Source organism: Tympanuchus pallidicinctus, unplaced genomic scaffold, assembly GCF_026119805.1.
Source record: "Tympanuchus pallidicinctus isolate F22 unplaced genomic scaffold, pur_lepc_1.0 scaffold20, whole genome shotgun sequence".
NCBI lineage: Eukaryota > Metazoa > Chordata > Aves > Galliformes > Phasianidae > Tympanuchus > Tympanuchus pallidicinctus.
In genome coordinates this window covers 6,098,796-6,121,345 of record NW_026294722.1, presented here as the reverse complement: position 1 = coordinate 6,121,345, position 22,550 = coordinate 6,098,796, and the positions used below count along the sequence as shown (strand labels likewise).

The following is a 22,550-nucleotide window of genomic DNA, read 5'->3' as shown; positions in this document are numbered from 1 at the left end:
GAAATCCAGGGCCAATTAGGAAGATGTTATTAAAGGATTTGGAATGATACCAGCTGGGAAGAAAAGTTTTGAGTCACTTTGATCCCAGAGGAAATTCAAGAGCACACAAAGGCAAAGCACCTTGCAGACTTGGAAACGGGAAGGCAAAGAAAAGCAGCGTGGTGCCATCTAAGAGAAATGCACACAGCACCCAGCAAGCATGAGCAGCAGCACCCTAATGCTGTACGGAACCGGGGACACAGACATTATAACTGCTATTATGTGCCTGCTAAACTGAAACGTGCACACTGCTTGAACCCTCACAGCGCTAAAAACGGAATGCACGAGGCACCAACGAGTCAAACCAGCCCCTTAACGAACTCGCCGCAGCACCACAGCACTCGGAGGCGTCACAGTCCATCTGCAACGCGCCCTAGGAGGCATCTCAGCGCCGCGGGGCCTCATGGAAGCCGTCCTCATCTACATACCCCCGCCCCCTCACCTGCCATTGGCTAGCTGTCTCCCCAGCGCTGCGGCGCAGCCCGGGGCCGCGGAGCTCGGCGCCTGATTAGCATTCTCCCCGCCTCCTGACGGGAGGGCGAGGCCGCCGATTCGTTTGTCCGCCTCCGGCGGGGCGCGGCCTCGCGTCGCGATTGGCGGAGCGCTTCGTCACTCCGCCGCTTCGAGGGCCGCACTTCCGCCTGGGTGTCAGCGGTGCGGAGTGGGGGGTGCTGCGCCGGGGCCGTCGCGGGAGCGCGGTGCCAGGTAATGCCGGCGGCTCTGCCCCGGGCCCAGCTCCCCTCTGCCGCCCCGCGCCTCCCTGTGGCGAGGCGAGCCGTGCCTGCTGCCCTGCGGGGCCGTCAGCCCGGCCCGAGGCCGTCCTGTCCGCGGGGAGCGGAGGCCGCGGGTGTCGGAGCGCGGACGGCCCGGCCCCGCCTTCCCCGTCACGAAGCCGCGGGTCGCGCAGCCGGCGGGAGCGGTGACGGCGCCTTTCTGTGTTAAACGAAGCTGGCGGAGCTCGGCGGACCCGAGCGGCGGCGGGAAAGGGGCTGAAGGGCAGCGCCCGGCTCCTGCGCGGGGAGCGCTGCGCGCCGCTTTGTCCGCGGCTTTGGGATCCGGGCAGCGCGCGGCCCTGCGGCTCCGTTCCCAGCGCTGGGCTCGGCCTCCGTGCCGCTCGGGAGCTCCGGGGCCGTACCACGCAGCGGGAGCTTTGCTGGAGTTGTGTGCTGCAGATCCCGGCTCCGTGTTTATCTTACAGAGCTCCTGAGAGGGAGACGAGAGAGCAAGATGAGCAAAACAGACGGAGAAAAGACCTCCCTTTAAATAACATGCCACCAGAACTTCTGCATGGTGACAGAGGTATACGTTAATTACGTTGCCACTTTGATTTGGGATTTGATTTGGGTGTGAGTGGTGGTGTGCCATTTGTGTGTTCGGACTCGGGGCTCCTTTCTGAAGCAGCTCTGTTCTGCTTGCGGGCCAGAACCTGTGTTTGAAATCATCCTCTGGTTTTTGTTGGCCACAGTCTTGCATTTCCCACCAAAGCACGTTCAATGCAAGCAGAAATCTTCATTTGCCATGAATTTTCTCGGTTAAAATACGTGGCCTTCACTTAAACTTTCAAAAAGAAAGAGACAGGATCTGCAGTGTGAGTTACAGGATCTGCAGTGTGAGTTAGCAGCACCATGCTATTTCTCTCATAGTCTTTTTTTTGAGTCGATTCCATTCATTTGCAACTTATCCTTCAAAAATTCAGTAACTCTGCACTCATGTTGACAGCAGTGTACAACCACAGATAAGTGGTCCTACAAACTCTGTATCAGTACACTTCGGAACTCCTAAAACCTCAGGGCAATTTCTGGAAGCAGTCACTTGCGTAACTTCCAAACCTACAGCCCTGCACTATGGGTTGGAAGCAGGAGAACTGGCTAAACTAGCACGGAAGCAAGACGTTCCGAGCAGAGATTTATCCCTCAGTAATCCCCTGGGTTTCAGTTACTGTAAACACAGCTTGTCTTAAAATACTTGTCAAGGCGTGCAGAAAGTTGAAGGCAGTCTGGGATGAGACTGGGAGCAGTCCTTGATGCTGCTTTCCTGAACCAACTGCACCTCTTAGTGAACTCAAAGTCAGGCAGTGCTCAGAAGGAAGCACTGAGACATCTGCTGTCCAGGAATAAATGTGCTGTTTTTTCCAAAACAAACTCTTCGGCCACGTCAGCGTAAACAGAAGATGAAAGTTCAAGAGAGAAAATGATGTTTAAATAGCTTGAAAAGCAGTTGAAGACATAATGGGTTAAAGGCATTGAGTGAGGTACAAGTAGTTGTTTGCTAACATCTGTGTAAGTGTTTTGGTTTGGTAGCTGCTCACGGAGGGTAATTTTCACTGTTGGGTGTTTTCTTTAAATCAGCTTTAAAACTGTTAGGGATTTCTATGATACGCTCCTGCTTAAGCTGACAGATCTTATGATTGAAACTGTTAATGCTTTGAGTCTTTCTTCTTGTGAATTCTACTGTGTGAACTTCACACACGCTGACCTAGAACAAAGGTGGAAAGCTTAGCTTTCTGTTATTTTCGTGTTGGCTGGAAAATAGACCAGCAGGCTTTTCTGCTTTGATAAGACTGTATTTTTAAATAACTGTTTGCATTGCCAACCAGGCAATTTTTTTGTTCAAAAGTGAGATTCGCGTGCAAGTACACGGATTTGTTTTGTTTTGAAGCAGATAATTAATTATCTTTGCTATTTGAAATAACGTGTTCTTGGACAGTGCAATGTTGCATCAGACTGCTTGTAACCAGGGCTCCCATTTACAAGTTGGCTTTCTTGTGGTCCTTCACTCAGCATCAAATACTGTCGCTTGAGTCACAAAGACACCTGAAAAGAACTGTCTGTCCTTGTCAAGAACATGGTGTTCCTAAATGCTTCCTGGTTAGTCTGTTTGCTGTGAAATATCTAAGATGTTTTTTTTGGTTTGGGGGGGGGGGGAGCAAATCAAGCCCACAAAGAATGTGTGTTAAATATGAAGTGCTCAGTGTGAATGTTTTAGCCGAGTTTGAATCCAGCTGCTCACAGGGGCAACATCTAGCTGAATAAATGGGGAAGTGAGACCCATGAGAAAGTTGGGCAATGTTTATCTGCTGCTCTGAAAGATAAGGCGATGTTCATATGCTTCCTGTTATAAAAAATAGAGGTTACATGGGATACGGATTCCTTTATGTTTTTTAGTTTATGGAATAGACGACTATGTAATGTGCAATTAAGAATACTTGATCTCAGACCTCTATTTCCTAACAATGTACTGTGTGAAAGAGTGAATGATGATGTAATTATTTACTTTGCAGTCTTAAAGCCTCCATGCATGGAAAGAGTAAGCAATTAGAATGTGTCAAATGTGACTTGGACTGCTTTTGGTTCTACTCAAACAACTCAGTGCACAAAGATGTCTTAATTTTCAGGATCAATAAGATATAAGAATAGACTAAGTTGACTTAAATTTGCTTTTTTTAATATATACAGTTACAATTGGAAATTCATTTGCTTGTCTAGACAGATCCTTCAGATTCTGTCAGTACATCTTATTATGCACATAATTGAATCAGACAGATTTTCAGTGAATTACAGCTGCCCTCCATTCAGAAAATGCAGGGGCTGGATAATGTTTTCTTCCTGTAATTATCTGTAAATCTGACAGGAGTGTGCACAGGGGACAAATTATTCCTGCAGCTGCAGAACTGCATCTGAACCTCTTGGTCTTATGGTCCCAAACTGCTGGATGTGTACATCCATGCTTAGCATGGGATTTAGTGTGAGCCTGGAGCTGTGGGGCTCCCGTCCCACTGCAGTTTCTCTGCTCTGTTGCACAGCTTTAGATAAGGGCTGTTGGGATGTTGTGAAGCTTTGAGGTGTCTGCATGCTCGTGGACTGGTGACTTCATTGCATCTCACTGGCATCCTCTTAAGCTGGTTTTTAGGGCTTCCAAAATCTATTAGTATAGCACGCTGTGCTTTGCTACTCATGATAGTCAGAACTAATTATAGTATGGGAGTGTAACAAAGGCAAGTGTGTGAGTGCTGGGATGTGTGTGTGCTCTGGCCGTGAGGCAACAGGGGCTCTGCTCCCTGCAGTGTGCCAGTGCGACCAAGTGAGAACCAGAATCCTTTTAATAACTCCCAATTAAAAAACTTGCATGCTCTAAAGCTACTGAGAGCTTAGCTCACCAGCCCCTTCGTAACGGTCAGCTCAGCAGCGTGCTTGTTTGCTAGGTTTGTTAGAGCAGAGCTTCTTCCCCGTGCGCATGTGCTTGCTAAGCTTTGCAGAACATTAATAAAGCTGTTGAGAGATGCTTAATAGTAAAAGAAATACTTTATTTATAGTAGAGGTACAAATAACTGCATACACGCTGCTTTATTTTGTCTTGAACGTAGTTCTGAGTGCTGTGCAACCTTCTTGCTATCTAGGAGGCTTCATGTCACCTAGCAGATCGCAACGTGGATTCTTTATTAAAGCTGAGCTTGGAATTAATTTGGGTTAGCAGTGTTCCTTCCCAACCTCTTCTCTAACTGCAGATGCTCACAGCATGGAGATTCCAGTAGCAGATCCAAACCATAGTGCAATAACGGCTGCTACGAACAAAATGAGCTCCATCCCATCAGAGCTGGCGCAGGTACACATCTGTCCTCGGGGCATTTAATAGCTCCCAGCTGCATTAAGGCCCACAGCAGGAACAGCTGCAGTCTGCAAAGAAGCTGTGCAGGGGCAGCAGGCCAGGCTTTCCCTCACCCCAAGCCCCTCTGCTCAGCGTTGCACAGAGCTGAGAAGCAAGCTGCCCTCCTCTTAGTGGGGATGCTGGGTGAGTCTCGTTAGGCCAGGACCCTTTGGTGGAAGTTGCTATTGCATTACGTTGAAGTAAAAAACAATTCTAGCTTGGTAAATAAAATCCACTTCTGGATTCTGCCGTCTGTGTAGCTGTTTGCTGGTTGAAGAGATCTCAAGTGCATAATAATTACAGCAGGCATCTAAATTGCCAATTAAAACAACTTCTTGGCAATTTTTTGTAGATGTTTTAGATCCACTGTTGTCGGTAACCTAATTTCACGAGTCAATTAAGATTCATCCTTGCTGAAGCTTTCATTCAGAGATGAAACAGTGCAGTCTGATGCTTTCGGGAGATATATACAGAGCAAAAGCACATGAATATTTATCTTCTGGTTCAAGCTATTTATTTCTGTCCCTTGAAGTACAGCAGCTATGTTTTATTTCAGCTGGCAACTTGAGAAGATGTGGGCTCAGCTCTTACTTCACCAGTCATGTTTTGGGAGGGTTGTGAGCTTGTTTGTTTGTAGCGTCGGTGTGACGGCTGTGTGTATTTGATCTGCCAGTGGCTCCTTAGGAACCCATTGCTGGACAGAAGCTGCATCCCGAGCTCAGGAGATGTGCTAATGGAAATGCTGCTTTTATTTACATATGTTGTTAGATGGATTAAACAGGCCATGGAATTAACTTTCCTTTGCACCAGGCTGACTTTACATTCTGACCAAGCTGGTTTCTGTTAAGTTGAGCTTGTGTCCTTCTGACCCATTAAGGACGTGCAAACATCTGAAAACAGAGGGTCCTTTCAGAGCTCACAGGTTTTTTCCTCTTCTGTTCCACCCCTCAGGCAGTATTTGTGTGGTGTTTTCATTGTGAGACTTGATAGAAAATTGTCATTACTTTTTTGCAATGAAAGCCTCGCTTGATTTTTCCTTTTTCACGCTTTTTAACTTTTTTTTTCCCCCGTATTGCTTACAAGTGTTCTCCTTTCAAGTTAATAAACTGAATTTGTTTTAAAATTTGCTACGGAAGCACACAACCAACAAAACTTGCTAGACATGTGAAAAAACTCCTGGATGTGCTGCTTCATTAATTCTTTGGTGGCTCTCTAATGCCAGTGGGCTGAACTCAACGCCCAGCCTCACGCTGGCCAGCCTCAGTTTGTTTTCAGAACTGCTCACTGTTTCCATGTGTGGTTTTGCTTAAGCGCTCCTGGCTCTGCTGGTGGATGGGGTGGCTGGGTGATGGCTGCGACCTGGTGCTGTGCTTCTCACAGTGTTAAACGTGTGCTATTGGAGAGAAAAAGCAGGATTTGTAAAGGAAGCAGAGTGGTGTCAGCAACACATTTGCTTTCCAGGAGTGCTGCACGATGTGAGACTGGGATGTCAGGCCAGGAGGAGCAGGACAGCGCAGGTGCAGCCCTGCACCAGCCAGCCTCCTGCTTGCTGAGCAGCATTCCAGCAGCATGAGCTGCTCCAGCAGTGGAAGCTCAACTTCCTACAGCAATGTAAATGTTTCTTTAAGGAGGAGTAACTTCTGGTCAACCAGCAGGGGCTTTGTGGAAGGCTGACCTAGAAGAACGAGTTAGTATGGAGTAACTAGTTCTGTGAGGTGAGCAAAATCACTGTGATGGCATGTTTAGCTCTTGCAGGTTTATTTTTGGACAGGTCCTGGTATTTTGTTGTGCTTTTTTTTTGTTGTTGCTCTTAATCTGCACACAAGTGGTTAGAATCCAAACCTTAGGTCTTAGTGAGACAGTCACTGGTGGATCTGTTGGTATTTGGTTGGTGGTTGTTTTTTTTTCCTTCCCTGGAGTGTAGCTTTGGAGCGTGCAAACGGCAGAGAGCAGGCAGTGCATCTCACCTGGCTGTGGGTCTCACACCTCTGGTTTCATATGTAAGCACACGCTTTGTATTTCACCTATGTTCAGTACCAACAAGGTGAACGTGATGTTCGTGCTTTATGAAAGACTTGCTGGGATTGGAATCAGACCTAAGCCTCGATGGGTCTCCCTGTGTGTGGCACCTTTCCTTGCACAGCTCTGCTGCACTTTGGATGGAAGCTGCTGACTGCAGTTCTTGGTGTGGAAATGAGCATTGTGGAGGAAATACAGATTACAGATGCTGAACATGAAGCAAACAGGATGTTTTTGTCTTCAGCCTGGTTGAGAGTAACTTTCTGCTGTTGCTTTTAGCAGTCCTTGCTTCTTGACTCATGAGAGCTAAATGCTGATACCATCCTGTGTTCGTGTGTGTGCAAATTCATGTTAATCTCTGCTAAGTTAAATAACTGAATTTAAAAGAAGTAATATGAGTGCTAAGTTATTCCTGGTGTGACTCTGGTGCAAAATACATTGCTTTATCCTTTTTAAAATTCTCCTAACGCCTTAAAACAATTTATGACTATTACTTAAAGTAACTTCCATGAATATTTTGTTCTTTAGGTGAGAGCTGCAGTACTTGTCTATAACTTACAGCATATGACCAAACCCTCATTCTCCAATAAGGATCAGCTCGGGGTGAGGTGTGAGGTGCACAAGGACAGAGTGTAATGTGGGCTTCTGGTTCATTCAGGTCTTTCCTTGCAGTCACCACACTTCTATTTGGTGGTTGTTTTCATAGAAAAGCTTCGTTAGCTTTGTAGTCAGTGCCTTTATTATCAGTAATTCAGAGTTCTTATTCCTTAGTGACTGTGGCATGCTGGCATTCCTGCCAGGATGTGTTTGGATAGGGGCAGTGTGCTCTTGGTGTGATAATTAAACAGAGGTGGGTTAGCAGCTGGTATACATATGTTGCAGGTGGGTAGAACTGCTTCGGAATGGAATCCTACTATGAGCTGTATGCACTGGTGGGGGAGTCCTGCTGCCAGAGCAGCAAAGGCTGGGAGATGGGACATGAGGGAATGCCTGGAGAAAACTCAGGAATTTTAGTGCTTGTCATGAGACAACTGCATGCTGGGCACATGCACATCTCTTTTTGGAAATCTTGGCTGCTGGTTTTCTAGAAGGGTGCAGCACTTATAGGCAGTTGAATCCTAAGAAAACTAGTGCTTTCCCTCTTCTCCTCCCTCCCAGGCTGAAAAGTGTATGCAGTTACGTCCTCAAGAACAGGTTTTCATCAGAGGTATGATAGAGCTGGAGACCTAGAAGAGATACTTCCCTGGTGGGGCTGGAAGGCTCACAGGGACTCTGACTGCAGCTTCAGTGTGAGCATCTCCTGCAGTCAGCACCTGCCTTCTGCTAGGCCAGGTAACAGCCAGACCTGTGCTGGAGCACAGCTTCCCCTGCTGTCTGCTGTGAGCTGTGGCAGTGCATTTCGTGTTAGAGGTAGACATTTAGAGCAATGTAATTAATTCTGCTGCTGTTTAGAGAAGAAGCACAGCATCCTGTTTGGTTCACCCTGAAATCTAGGCTAGCTGCTGCTACCAGTTACTAAAGGGTTTCTGCCTTTTTCTGGTTGTCTGCCAGCAGCCTGCACTGCATCTTTTTGAAGCAAAGCTGCTGCTCCTTTCCCTTCTGCAAGCAGAGCACTTACTGGTAGCCTTGCACTGGAAGTCTTCATTCATCCCTGTCTGTAGTGTGTCAGTATTTTGAGCTCTTGCATCCTTCCCTGGGAGATCGAGGCAGTTTGACTAACCTGAGTCGGAAATCTGTTGCTGATAAGCCTTTTTCAGCTTTCTTGCTTCAAGGTCTGTGACTGGAGCACGAGGAAGAGGGAAGGAAACTGTTCAGCTGAAAGCAGTTGCAACAGGAGTGTTGCAACACACAAAAGAAGCAGCTGTGTGAAGTTCTGTCCTTACGGAGGTGAGGACTTGTAAAGGAAAAGCTGCTGAAGATTATATGGAAGCTGAGATGTTAACGATACAGAGATTGATGAAAATCTTGTGATGGTGGGCAAAAGAGGTTATTCCTAGAGAAAAGGTGACAGTCAGGAACCTGGCATTGAGAAGTGTGATGCTTCAACACTGTGTTCATTAACTGCAAGGAGCTGTAAAATAGGCCATTTCAGCTGCTCCTTCTGAACAGAGTTGGAAGGACAGTGTGTGAGGCGTTCACATAGCTTTGTGCTGAGCAGTGAGGTGAAAAGAGTTGAAGTTCAGGGGGCGTCGTGCAGTTTGGTGTCTTGCAGAGAGGAGAGAGGGAACTGGCTCTAAACATGGCAAGCTCCTCTACTAGGAATAGAGTGTGCTTCTGGCTTTGTTTCCCTTAATTGGAATGGAACTGTGCATGTTATAATTACTCTGGAAAAGCCACTCTCACAAAAGCAGTGGAATCTTCAAGGATCAGAAAAAAAATTGAGGCTGACACATTGAGGTTGTTTTGGGGGAGCTGGAGCATTGCTGTGTGCCTGGCTCAGCACTGGTACCTGGTGAGGGTTAGCAGGGGTGGAATCGAAATTTTCTGATTCTTTTGCTTTGACTAAAGATGAGTGAAATAAAATGTTTATGTTACATCATTGCCAACCATCTGGAATAAATCTAATGTAGTCTGTCCATAAAGCAGAGCTGGAATGCTTCATGAATCTGTAAGTGATTTGTAGCGTGTTTGACTTTAGTGAGAAAAAGGTTTGTTTCTTTACATTTTCTATCTGGAGAGCACAACCTCCTGTGGTGCGTTCAGACGTTCAGAGCAGTAGCTGACAGAACTTACCTAATAGTTGCTGAGTGCACAGTGTGCAGCAAGGCCCTGCATTTTTATGTAACAATGAGGTAAAGTTCTTTTACTTGTTCCCAGCTTTCTTGGTTAAGAATGCAGTAAGGTTTATCTTTTGGCTGAGAAGGGATTTCTGTTTTGCCAGCTGTCTTTTTCTTCCTTCTCCTTCTCGCTGTCCTTGTCTGAAATGTAACTTGCAGTAAGTAGTGTATATTTTATAATAGTGTCCATAATGTTTTTATGTAGAGAGAACAAGTGTGACATAACATCTTGGTTGTTCTTGTGGTAAGCAGCACTGATCTTCAGCAGGACTTCAGAGTCCTAGTGACTGTTCCATGAATGCAAGAATCCAAGGCTTTCTTTTGTCGTGGGAAGAAATAGGAAAATGAGTGTCTGTCAAGTGTGTGTGTTTGTGCTTGCAAGAAGTTTGCGAGTTGCTAATTCTTCTTCCCTGTCTTGTCAAATAGATCATCTAAAGCGGCTGGGAACTTGCAAAAGAAGACTTCAAAAGCGTACAGACACTTAAGCTCTAAATCAAGTTGAATGATGCATTAGAGGAAGCTGAGCTGGCTGTACGGAGATTTCACGCTGAAGGATGAACAGTGAAGAAGAGTTCTATGATGCCGTTACGGGTGAGTGGGGGGCAGTGCTGAAAAGGAGGAGGGGAAAAAAGAAGCTCTGAACTGCATTGTGTCTGTAAGGTACGAGAGATGTATTACTGCTAGGGAATAAAGAATGAAAAGTGCTTGTGAAACTTGTAGTACCGTGTTCTGAAAAGAAGAAACGTTTGGGCTTGGAAATATGAATTTATTTCATCTTATTTTTATTCTTTAAAGCTCAGTGCTGGCTATTATTTTACCACTGTAGTAGTTCTTTAGGGCCAGTCTTGCTTTCATTTTTCCATGAGATGCAGGTAATTGTATAGCAGCTTGAGAAGTAATGCTTTTAAGGCCCTTTGAAAGGTGAAAATATCTCCTGTAGGTTATTTTCACTGTTATTCGATTTATTTTGATGGAAAACTTATTCCAAAGAATTGAAATAGAGAAATATTCCTCTATATCTGTACAAATTGCTGTAAAAGCATGCTTTCTGGATAGGGAACTGAAAGGCTTGGCAATCCAGTGCTGTTTCTAGAAGAGCAAACAGGAATTGCATCGCCCTGGAGCAGTGCATCAAATAGTGCATTTCTCTGAAGTAATAAAGATGAGTGATTACTGGTAAGATCCTTATGTGGTTTTAGTGACAAAATGAAATACTTTTAAGTATTTTCATTAAAAAGAAAAGAAAAGAAAAGAAAAGAAAAGAAAAGAAAAGAAAAGAAAAGAAAAGAAAAGAAAAGAAAAGAAAAAGCAAAACAAAAAGTAGTTTCAAAAATCCCAAAGTAGTTCAGAGTTTTGCATGTAAATTTTTCCTTAGAAATTCGAGGTGAAATGAGAAATACTGGCAATGGTGAGTGTAGGGTACTTGATGTGAAATCAGGGGAATGAAGGAGAATGATGGCGATCATGAAAGCCAAAGAATGGAAGTAGTGTGGTAGATGCAGGTAGGTGAGATGGACTTAGACATGGTTGGAGATTCCTGTGAGGAGCAAACAGAGCTGTTTGGAACAGTGTGACTGACAGCAGGCTGTGCAGGACTTGTCACAGTTGTTTCAGTCTTTCTCCCTTGAGAGTACCTCTAAAGACAGATGTTCCATTTCTTGTTCCAGCTGGATGCTTTAGACCTTACTGTCCATTTGTTGGATTACTTGCACAAGCCTAGTAAAGTCTAGGCCTAGTTCTTTGTATCTATGACTTCTTCAGGTCATACATAAATGTGATGCTAAGAACAATTATTAATAGGTCTGTCTGCATTCTTCTGCTGGTTTCTGAAGCAGCCAGGTGTATGCTCTGTATCCCCAGGAGATTAAGCTCAGAATTGAGGTCCTTTCTGAGTCATAGTAAGCTTTTGCATTCCACACTAAGAACTTCAGGATTCGGGATTCTCAATTTTGATTAAAAAAGCAAATTGCCCTTGGCAGACTCCTCAGCTTGTTTTTTCTGAGCATACTCTCCATTCCTTAAGTCGGAGCAGTAGATGGGCAGAAGCCAACTTGAGACACGTGCTGGTTTTCCCTTAAGTCTGTGACTGGGATGTGGCTACCAGGAACAAGCTCATTCTCCAGCTGTGTCTCATTTCCCTGCTGATATGAACACAGTATGTACCCCAGGCTCTTTTCCACTTGCTTCCCCAGTTGTCCTGGGCTCTGCATTCCTCGGTGGGGCTTGCAGTGTGTTCCCACAGTTTCCTTGATTTTAGTAGTTTGGATGCTGTTGTTTCTGCCCTACAAATTGCAAACAAGGCTTAGCAGGGGAGTGAAACTCCTTGGGAAGTTGTGCTTTAGAATTCTGCAGCAATCTTAGCCTGTGTGATGTGTTCTCCCTTATAAAATGTGAGATCACTCCTTGAGAAGGCCTCAACATTTCTGTAGTTATTACTTGATGACATCCACTTCTCAAATAGAGATCTGCCCTGTGGACCCTTGGGTTTTGTTGTGATGGATTTAATCTCTTAGGTTGTGAAGTTTCCTGCTTCTGACACTGTCCCCATCGCATCCAGAAGTCATGTTCATGTGATGGCATTGCATGCTGTGTGGTTGGGAGTCATCCTGCTGGCAGGTGATTTGACCCAATGATGTTTGATGATGAGTACACCTGTAAATGTCCAGGATGGACTGTGCTGTGTAGCTGATGAGTCACTTTGGCTGGGGAAGAGTTTCCAGAGTGAAGTTGCTTTGTGATCAGAGGTGATTGTCACTGCTGATTAGCTGGACACATGACATCCTTACTTCAGGACTGAGTATTACTGTGAGCATCTCAGAGATGTTGTGTGTAATGCCTGTCATTTCTTGGCAGTGCAGCATTTGATTTTTCTCAAATGCAGGAGGAAGACTTCTCTGAGATTGGATCAGGAAAGCTGGTAAATTCATTGATGAATTCAGATTCTTCAAAATCTTATGTCAGCACATGGCTTTGATCATTTCGCTCTGGCCTGCATCACCTTGGGATTATTAACCTCATTTTGAATTTGTTAAAGGCTGTGCTGTTGACTTTTGTTGTGTCAGACCTTTCATTAATTCTGTCAGATATCTTTTTGCCAAAGTGGTTTGTGGAAGGATTGGCACAGAACAGCAGAATGCTTACTACAGTAAGTTGGTCACAGGGTAATAATTTATTTTTTATAAGCTTGAGTAGCTTTTGTTGTACTTTTTTTTACATATTAACCTGCGGTTCCATGGAAGCCTGTTCAGCATCTGTGAGGTCAATCTGGTGCAGTGTGTTTGAGAGAAGGTTGCCCTGCTGTTCCTACTGCTTGGCTCTTGTTTGCTGTAAACTGTTGCTTCCTCCTAGGGAGGAGCAAGTGTGCTACCTGCTGCCAGATGTATATATTTCCATCGTGTTTGGATTCAATCAGCAGATTGTGCCCCAGGATTGAAGTACTGCAGATGTTGTGAAAGCCCAGCCTGCCTCCTGTTGGAAGCAGCACGATACGGCCATGCAGTGTGAGACTGACTTGTTTGGAAGGGGGAGAAACAGTAATTTCTGGCTGAGAAAAAGTGACCTCTTATTTTACTCACTGTGCGCACTTACAGCATTTTTATCCAGTCTGAAGGAACCTTTTTAGGTATGAAGGTTCTCACCACTTTGCTATTTTGATTCTCTTTCTGTCTTGAGTGACAAACCTTAATTAGTATTTGAGGAAGCTGGTGAGTGTATGAAAGGGCAGTCTTGTGTCCTGGTGTGTGCAGTGTACGCAGCGCTGTGCCACTCTGCTCCCTCGTAGCTGGATGTGTAACATGGCTTAGTGGGCTTGTTTCATCTGCAGGATGGGGAAGAAGAGGACTGTGAGAACTAGAGCTGCTGGCAAGTACTTTTTCTTTAAGTTCTTGAAATGGATTAGCATTGGTAACCAGTTCATCTGACTTTGATAACTGAAGACTTTAAAAGCTTGGACACATAGAGTTTGGGACTTTTTGATTAAGTTAATTTTTGACTCTGTTAGTTTTTGAAGCTTTATTTCAGTACAAAAGCTGGCCTGTATTGAAGCTCAGATACTCAGTTTTGCAAGTTCAAGGCTTTAATGGTAGCTTGAAAGACTTGGAACTTAGAAAAACTGTAACAGAGCATTTCAGTAAATATTCCAGTCAGTATTTCCTCTGTGAAGAACATCATCTGATAGTTCTCCTCAGAACTATAACATTTGGAATTTCATTGAGAAGCAGCTTTTAAAACTTCTGTTTGGGCTTGGAGCAGATGAGCCAGCTGTTACAGAAGATGGAAAGCATAGGGGAAAGCCTGTGCTTTAACTGATCAGAATGCCCATTAAATGTGATGACGGTCCATATGCTGTGTGGGCCTGATCAGCTTTCTGGCTGAGGGCACGTTTGCCTGCAAGCCCACATGTTTTTCCCCACTTCATTAGTCAAAGCTATTTCCTTATACTCTACGGTATTTGCTTTCTCCATCTCCTTGTACCATAATGGGCCCCTTAAAAAGCTAATTTGTGATTAGGAATGCCCTTAAAAATGACAACTATTCTTCTGTTGCGGGTTGACTGAAGATGGACAGGTGTTGCTTTTCTTTGAAGGCAGGTGTTTCAGATTAGTCTTCATTTCCATTGCCTGGTTACATACAACTATCGTATTTTCCAGTGAAGTACTAAGAGCTGCTAAGGTGTCATTATTGCTGTATAATTACACACTTGTAACATCAAAATGTAGGAGAGGGTTTGATATGCGACATCACCCTTTACATCTGCATTTTTAATGAAGTTAATGCCCCAAAATCATTGTTTTTCTTGCTCTGAAACTGAAATAATCTTGGTCAAAACTAATTTCCTTACTCTGTGAGGGTACTTACATGCTTTGTAACACCTGGGATTCTTTCTGCATCCACAGCTGGGCTTCAGAATTGGCTGCACCTAGTTGTGATAGTGACTGTCAGCACAGGAAAGTGCTTGCCTGGATTGTGATAACTGGAATGAAAGGAATACGAACATAAATGGAAAAACAATTAAAAAATCCTTCATTAATCTCCAAGTCTAACAAACATCTCCCTCAAAATATTTTGGCGTTTTTCTCCTTTCTAGACCAATCCCTCACCAGTGTTTTGTTTTTCTAACACTTCTATGGAATGTTCAAACTACTTTGAGGCTTCTGTTTGTCCTTACACGTATTGAAATCTTTGCAGAACTTTCCTCCAAGTAGCTCTGCTGAGTGCAGAACCAAAAGGGAAGTCTGTTCTTGGTGATGCTGTCCTTACCTAATCTCACGTTAATCTCTTAAAGGATGAGGTTGAATTGCATGCAGCCTTTCTTACAGTGTAGGCTTTCAGTAGTTTTAAAGGGAGATCAGGGGAGGAGTAGCTATGACCTAATGCTGTCATCTTACCACGTTGTTTTTGTCTGGAGTGATGCCTGTATGTTTTGTGTGCTTCAGCACTGCAGGTTCAGCAGTTGAAGAATTTGTTCTGATGTGTTTGGGTTCTTATGTGTGAAGTTTGCACACGCGGATGGCAAACAAGTTAGATATCCTATATTTCTGTTGCTGGAGTAATATGGATGTTTGCCACTAGGTTGTGAAATGGGCTTTTTTCCTCCTTAAATGCTTTGTATCTGATAGTGTGAGTAGGCTAAATTAATTTTTTCTAAGGTCTTTAAGGAAAACTACGTAGCTAAACAAAATTATTATAATCACATCACAGCTCTGATGAAGAGGCAATGGAGCTGATTAGGAGCTATTGAAGAGCTTGTAAGATTCTAAATTGGTTTTATATTTGGCAGCATGAAAAAAAACAGATGAGAATGCCTGATTCTAATGCAGCACTTGGCTCTAAATTCTTGGGAATTTGGTCACTTGATAAAAGTTCTTCCCTCTGATGCTTTTTAGAATAAAATGACCCTGTGTAAGTGTGCTTATGCTGTGAGAGTTGTAAAATGTGAGTGATGCTCTGTGGCATCATAAGGTCCCTCAAGAAGTTATTGCTTTGTGTGTTTTTTCCATATAGGCTTTGATTCTGACAATTCTTCAGGAGAGTTTTCAGAAGCAAATCATAAAGTTGCAGAAATGCTTGATCTAGATCCACACCAAAGCAATAGGACTGGAAAGCATAACGGAGAGACGGAGATTCAGGAAAATGGAATTAAGAGGCACAGGTAAATGCACAGCACTGTGCAGGAAATGAGAAATGACCGTGCTGGATCATGGTTGTGGGGGGTATTACTGTTCTCACCAAGAAAGAGGTTGTTTCTCTGAAACTGAAACGCATTCCACTTGTCTGCTTCCAATGTCAAGTGGTAATTAATGCTTCATTTCCTTTATTAAGTACTTTAGTACCTGTAAATTATTTTTTTATTATTTTTTTTTTTTAAGGAACTTGTAGTGACAGACTTGTTGCTGTTCTTTTTTTTCCAATTATAGGACGTCATTGCCTGCCCCAATGTTTTCTAGAAGTGATTTTAGTGTGTGGAGCATATTAAAAAAGTGCATTGGACTGGTAAGTTAGCCTAGATTAAGTATGCTGATATTAAGTTTTCTGACTTTGACTCATTAATTGTATTCCTTAAAACCTGCATGCAGAATATACCTGCTGCATTTTGTATTTTTCCTGCAAGGAACATAATCTTAAACTGCCAACTCTGCTGCCTTTCTCACTTTAGCCGTTGGAGCACGTAAGTTGGTGTTTCTAACACAGTCCTGTAAGAGCTATGCTAAAGTCCTTAACAATATAGTTAATTATGCTTTGATTAACACAGCATTCTCTTCTTTGTTATTGTTTTTTTTTGCTGCTGGTTTCAGACATTCGTATCTACTCTAGATCTGCCAGCACAGTACTTAGGGAATGCAACAGGCAAGTCAGTGAGTTGCTTTGCCAGCTTAGCTTATGTCATCTAGGAGAGAGAAAAGTACCATCAAAACTCCTTTGGTTGGGATGGATGACATTCTATCAGAACGATTTGCCTGACCAAATCAGGTTAGCCAGGAGTGACTTTTCCTTACTGCCTGTGACAATGGAAAGCAACTGTTGTGTTAACTATCTGATGGCATTTTCTGCTCCACTAAATTGTAAGCATGTGAAAGATGGAAGTGCCCAGTATTAGTGCAGCTGTTTTAATAAACATCTAGATTTGATGGCAAATAGTAAAAGACCTGGGGAGCTGGAAATCTGTGTGAGCTTTGTGTGTCTTGTATCCACATGGGAAATGAGAGACATACTGATGGAAATAACAGATTGTTTTAATAAAGCCACTAAAATATGTTAGAGCAATTCAGATATTGTTATATAACTGTTCCTCCTAACAAATAATTTGTGATTCCTGCAGTAGAATAGTTAGATTTTATGCATACAGATATGTGAGGTTTTCAAAGAAGTGTGTGGTACCTGGATACCTGTAATGAGCTGGGTGGTGCATCATTTCCACTAGCTACAGAAATCTTAACCTCTTTTGTGTAGAACATACACTAGAAGGTAGAAGGTAGCATTTTTCTTGAATTTACTGGGTTAGTTGGATCAACTTTTAAAGTTTTTTTCATTCTTTCTGATCTCTAGTAGAGTTCTGCAGTGCTTCTACTCCCTTTCAGCTCTAACAGTTCCAGTTCTGCTGCTGACTTGTGTTCTTGCAAACACACTTGACGACTCAACTAACCCACAGCTTACTTTCAGTATTCTTAGTGTTGTCAGTTGATAACGTAATGCTCAAAGAAATTAACTTGTCCTTTTGTTACCTAGGAGTTGTCTAAGATTACGATGCCCATTGTCTTCAATGAGCCATTGAGTTTCCTTCAGCGGATAACTGAATATATGGAACACATATACCTCATTAATAAGGCTTGTAGTCATGCAGATCCCTTGGAAAGAATGCAGGCAAGTCCCAGCTACCAGCTTGTTGTTAGTTCAGAAGTGGTTTCTCTTTCTCAAGGGTTTTTTGTATTAACTCTTCTTTTGAGTGCATCTCCTTCTCCAGTGCTGTTGTAAGAATACCCATGTTTGTCTGTCTAGAGCAATTTCCTGTTATGCAGTGGTTGACATGAGTTATGTGTGATGCTTTCCTACTTGATACTTTGCGCAAAGGTCTTCAGCAGGGCAGTGCAACAACTGACCCTTCCCAAGGCCCTCAGCCTGTTCAGGGCTGTTTTAGCTGTGACTCTTTGGTATTTATGTGTTATAAAGATGAGATCTTGGCTTTAAATCACCTTAAAATGAAGTTGTATTGTGCCCTGGTGCCACAGAGGCTCCTGAGCTTTCCAAAATAGGTCACAAGCATTAATTTGAATTGTTGAATGGCTCCATGATTTCTAGAGGTAAGAGAGGAGCATGGAACAGAGTACAGCCTGGCAAAATGTACTACAGAAAATGACTCCTTTTGGAATGATAGGCTTGTTAACTGCTTCTATTTCCCTACTTCTATATTATATCCCACGGATTGCCAGCATTTTGGCCTTAAGCAACATATAGAGCTTTCTTTTTGGAAGAATAATAAAATATTGTACTATGCCAAAAACTAAGAAACAAAAACAAACAAACAAACAAAACAGTTTTAATGAACTGTTAATATAACTGTGTTCTTATTTTCTTACAGGCTGTAGCTGCTTTTGCAGTTTCTGCTGTAGCTTCTCAGTGGGAGAGAACTGGCAAACCATTTAACCCCCTGTTAGGAGAAACCTATGAATTAACAAGGTAATAATTGAATTGGGATCTGAGGCTGGCTGTGTGAGCAGGCAGTCACACTGGCTTGGTTGTTTATTCACCAAAGTAAATAAAAAACTATTAAAATATGTTTAATACTTTTCTGAGTTTAACTAAAATTATTTTCCCTAACTAATACAAAATGTTTGAGAGGTTTTTATAGAAGTAGTGTTATTTCTGTGTCAATGCAGAGTATTCTTAGAATTGTTCAGAGAATAAATAGTTGAAGTTCTGCTGAAGACACCTGAACAGAGAATATTAACTAATTTTAAAGAGTGTTGTGCTTACTGCTATCAGATAAGTTAGTTAGAGAGGCTTTCAGCTTGCTGAAATGGGAGATACATCAGTTATAGAGAAAAACCTCCAGTCAGACCTCCTACTGCTGCCCAAGGAATTGCAGAGTTTTTGAGAGTTATTCCAGACAAACTTCTTCAGGTGCTTTTCTAGGTAGGAAGTCACTTGGGTATTTCAGTGGGGATTGATTCTGGGTATAAACAGCAGTTTAAAAAGTATTCAGAAGATTATTGCTTTCGTTTTATTAATTTCAAATGTGTCGTGGGGCTGGGAAGCATCACCTTCAGAGTAATTTAAAGATCCTTTTTAAAAAACATGGAAGTATCAAGTTCTGTTATCTTTTCCCGTATGTTGACTAAGTGTGTGATGCTCTTTCTTGTGTTGATAGGGAGGATTTAGGATTTAGGTTTATATCTGAGCAAGTCAGCCACCACCCACCTATTAGTGCATTTTATTCTGAAGGCCTCAATAAGGACTTTATTTTTCACGGCTCAATCTACCCCAAATTGAAATTCTGGGGAAAGAGCATAGAAGCGGAGCCACGGGGGACGATTACTTTGGAGCTTCTAAAGTGAGTATGAGAAGCAAATGCCTTGAACCTCGTGTGTGTGTGTGAACAGTGCTGCTGCTTCAGAGTGACCGCCTGTGTGATGGCGGAGTGCAAGAAGCTCCTCAGGATTTCTGTCAGCTTCCAGTGAAATCATCAGTGCCTTTCCCTCTTCCTCCTGATCAGTTATGTCTCAAATCGTGTGGCTGTCCACAAGCTGGTTTGTGCCAGGCATTCTGCAAGTGAATACTCAAAAATGCTTTTCCAAAAGCTTTCCTCAGGCCTAACTTTGAGGTTGCTTTAAAATATCTTCTGAAGATAGGCATTCACGTAGAAAGGAAGTAGACATTTGGTCTTAATAAAGAGGCAACTTGACTGCCATATAAAGCATTGACTCTTCCTGTAGTTTCTTTAGAAAGTTCTTTTGTTTGTCGAGCTGCTGGCATCTGATCTTTTAAAACTTGGTCTTGGATATAAATATTGATGTAAATAGAGGAAATCTCCTCTGGATGTAGAAATGACTGTGAACAGTAGATGCAGATTTGACAAAAATATGTGCTGGTGGGGAGAGAGCCTTTATGTAGGATTAGGATTCTTGTTCTGCCTAATCAAATCACCGTACAGATTTAAATTGCAGTGTAAATGTCTAAAGCATTTGGTTTAAATATTTGCATCAAGTTAGCAGCAGAAGCTGAGCTCAGATTTTGAGCTCCTTAATGTTGTGATTCATACCAGTCTGTTGGTTTGAGAAGCCTGAAGTTATTCTGGGCCAGACTTAAGTTTAGGGAACATCATCAATCAGGCTGAAGCACTGTGTTTATGTTGACTCTGACTGTGTTTTCTGTGTTACAAAGCACAATTCTTCCCCGCTTTTCCGGCACAAATAAACATCTCAATTCATCTTCACAGGGCATGAATGTCTTCTGTTATATTTTATGCTCCACGGATTTTGCTGTCAATAAGTTCATGAATAAAAGCATACACTAAGGCTGAGGGGGATGATTTTGTTTTTTCCCCCACTTGAAGAGTAGTCGTTATTCTGAAGTACACCTGAATATAGTTTGCTGTAGAAGACTGTCAGACTTTGTTGATCTGTTTTTTTTCTCTGACAATTGGAAATATTAAGTATGTTTGTTTGCTCCATGCTTAATGGAACTAGGAGCCCAAGGCATTTGTTACAGAGGATGCTGCTTATTTCTGCTTTTTTAATTTTTTTTTTGTATTAAAGTAGAGTTTGCATGCTTTTCTAACATGGGTTGATTGCTAACCAGATTGATTGCTAATCTGATGGAGGCTAACTTTTGCTGGAAAACTCAGAGGACCACTTTGAGTTATAAGAAAACCTAACCAAACTCTCTGGGCTATGATACAGGTTTACAAGAAAGTGCTTTAGGAAGAAGTCTGCAGTGCTGCTGCAGCAGCTGAGTAGCAGGCAGTGTTAGGCTTTGTCAGTCCAGTTCTCATCCGAGCCTTATTTTCTATCACAGGCAACTTTAAAAGCTCACTTTATGGAGCTGGAATCTGTATTCGAAAGCACAGCAACTGTAAAACTTGCTAATTCAACTCTTTAATAAGGAAGAAAAGGAGAGGGCATATTGCACTGTTAACTCGCCCTCGTGTTTACACGCAGCATGGTTGGCTTACAAAGGAAAGTCTGTTTCTTCTCTGTTTTGAAGTTTGCTGCTGGCTGTTCATGGGAGCAGTAAATATTTTGCCCTGCTGCAAATAGAGCTCCAACAGGCTTACATTCCACTGCAAGCTCAAGAAACGGATTTATTTTTCTGTTTTCTTTGCAGACATAGTGAAGCTTACACATGGACAAATCCAACCTGTTGTGTACATAATGTAATTATTGGTAAACTGTGGCTAGAACAATATGGAACGGTAGAAATCGTGAATCACAGGTAAGGCCAATCCTAGGGGTGGTGTGTGGTCCTTTTCACTTGTGTTACAAAGCAGGCACTGCCCTGGGATGCACACCTTCAGTATTTGTAGGCCCAGAGTGGTTTTTTTTCCCCATTTTCTGACAAATGCAAACTATTCATTGGGCTGAGCTTTGTATCATCGTAATGTAAATGAAAAGGCAAATGAATAGATAGATGGCTTATGGGCTACAAAGCTTTTGCATTTGTGAGTTACCTATTCAAATTCAGCCTTACTGACAGAGAACAGAAATTAAATATAACTCCAGAACCATTAAATGGAATAATTGCTGGAAGCGTGCTGTAGACCTCCATCAGCTTGATTTTCATTTGGCTCTCTTTTAATTTTGATAATAGAAAATGTATTCAATTAAGAGTGCAGCACAGATAAATGACTGTAGAGTAGTAGTATAATGTGAACATAGAGCATGTCAATTGCTCTGCCAACTGCCTATAAAAAAAGCTTTTGACTTTACGTAAAATGAAGGAGAGAATAATCTCCTGTAAAATAGGAGATTTTTTTGGAAAACTTCTTTATTGCAGAAGAATGCAGCACCTGTAATACAGCACCTGTTTTTTGTGTGAATAGATTGAAGCTTTATTCCAACAGGCTGCTGTGCTGGTACTTCCACCTCATCAAATCTGCAGCTGTCTCTTAAATTCACACCTGCAACCCAAGATGGTCTCTCTGTGCTTAATATAGAAACTTGGCCACATACCTCACTGTGATAACTATGGTTTATTATCTGAATGAGTTAAATTATGATATCAATAATTACCTCTCATTATGACATGAAAAAAAGCTAAAATAAAGTGCAGGTGGGTGGGGGTAAGGGGAAATGGTCTTGTTAATGTGTTTAGGGGCTTGCTTCTGAAGTGTGTACTTGAAATTTTCTCTGCAGTACTGGAGATAAATGTGTCCTTAATTTTAAACCGTGTGGGCTGTTTGGAAAAGAGCTTCACAGAGTAGAGGGATACATCCAGGACAAAAAGTAAGTGCTATGTCTGTTGGCCTCTCTGTTTCTGTGCACTGTGATAGATACTGCTTTAGTGCTGACGTGGTGACCTTGACTGCTGTGAGTGCAGAGTTGTTAGCAGTGCAGTTTATAACCTTTTGCATTCTCAGTGTTGGGATTAAGATTCCTCAGTTGGGATGAGGATTTCCAGCAGTACTAGGAAACTCTCCAGTCTGGCCACTTGCACAGTGGCCAGGGAAAGCAGAATAGTTGAAGCTGATTTCACTGTTGCACAGTTGCAATTTCATTCTTGAGCTAAAAATAATGAGAATGAAGTTATTGAAAGTATTTAATCAAGCCCAAGGCTGTTGTGTGATTCTTGGGGTCTGTACTGCAAGCTGTTGGCTTTGCTGCACCCACGCTCATTTAACAATAGCAAAAGGTGTGTGACTAAGTCATGAGGATGTGTTCTGCAGGACTGAATGCCAAAAAGACTAGTTGAAGGTGAATCATTTTCTTTGCATTAATCTAGTATCTGGATTCTAAGAAATCTGCAAAGAAACAAAAGACAGCAGAGTAGGAAGCTGTGTGCTTAATGCAGACCAGGATCTGTATGACTTGGCTTAGAAGGCCTTATGGGAAGCTAAAGCTAACTCTCCTTTTCTCTCTC

General features: G+C 42.7%; 1 protein-coding gene across 4 annotated transcripts in view; it reads left to right on the top strand.

Moving 5' to 3' along the window:
• The first annotated feature begins 624 nt into the window (after positions 1-624).
• OSBPL2 (oxysterol binding protein like 2) overlaps positions 625-22,550 on the top strand; it is a 29,359-nt gene continuing 7,433 nt past the window's right edge. The window contains exons 1-12 of one of the 4 annotated variants that reach the window (XM_052683846.1): positions 625-744; positions 1,238-1,338; positions 7,861-8,034; positions 8,475-8,589; positions 9,906-10,070; positions 15,483-15,630; positions 15,896-15,971; positions 17,205-17,339; positions 18,055-18,152; positions 18,844-19,026; positions 20,799-20,906; positions 21,827-21,916. In XM_052683846.1, coding sequence (XP_052539806.1) covers positions 10,034-10,070; positions 15,483-15,630; positions 15,896-15,971; positions 17,205-17,339; positions 18,055-18,152; positions 18,844-19,026; positions 20,799-20,906; positions 21,827-21,916 — 875 coding nt within the window. In that variant the 5' untranslated portion in view covers positions 625-744; positions 1,238-1,338; positions 7,861-8,034; positions 8,475-8,589; positions 9,906-10,033. Of the gene's footprint in view, positions 745-1,237; positions 1,339-7,860; positions 8,035-8,459; positions 8,590-9,905; positions 10,071-15,482; positions 15,631-15,895; positions 15,972-17,204; positions 17,340-18,054; positions 18,153-18,843; positions 19,027-20,798; positions 20,907-21,826; positions 21,917-22,550 lie in introns of all 4 variants that reach the window. The other 3 variants (XM_052683844.1, XM_052683845.1, XM_052683843.1) reach the window with 3 other exon arrangements.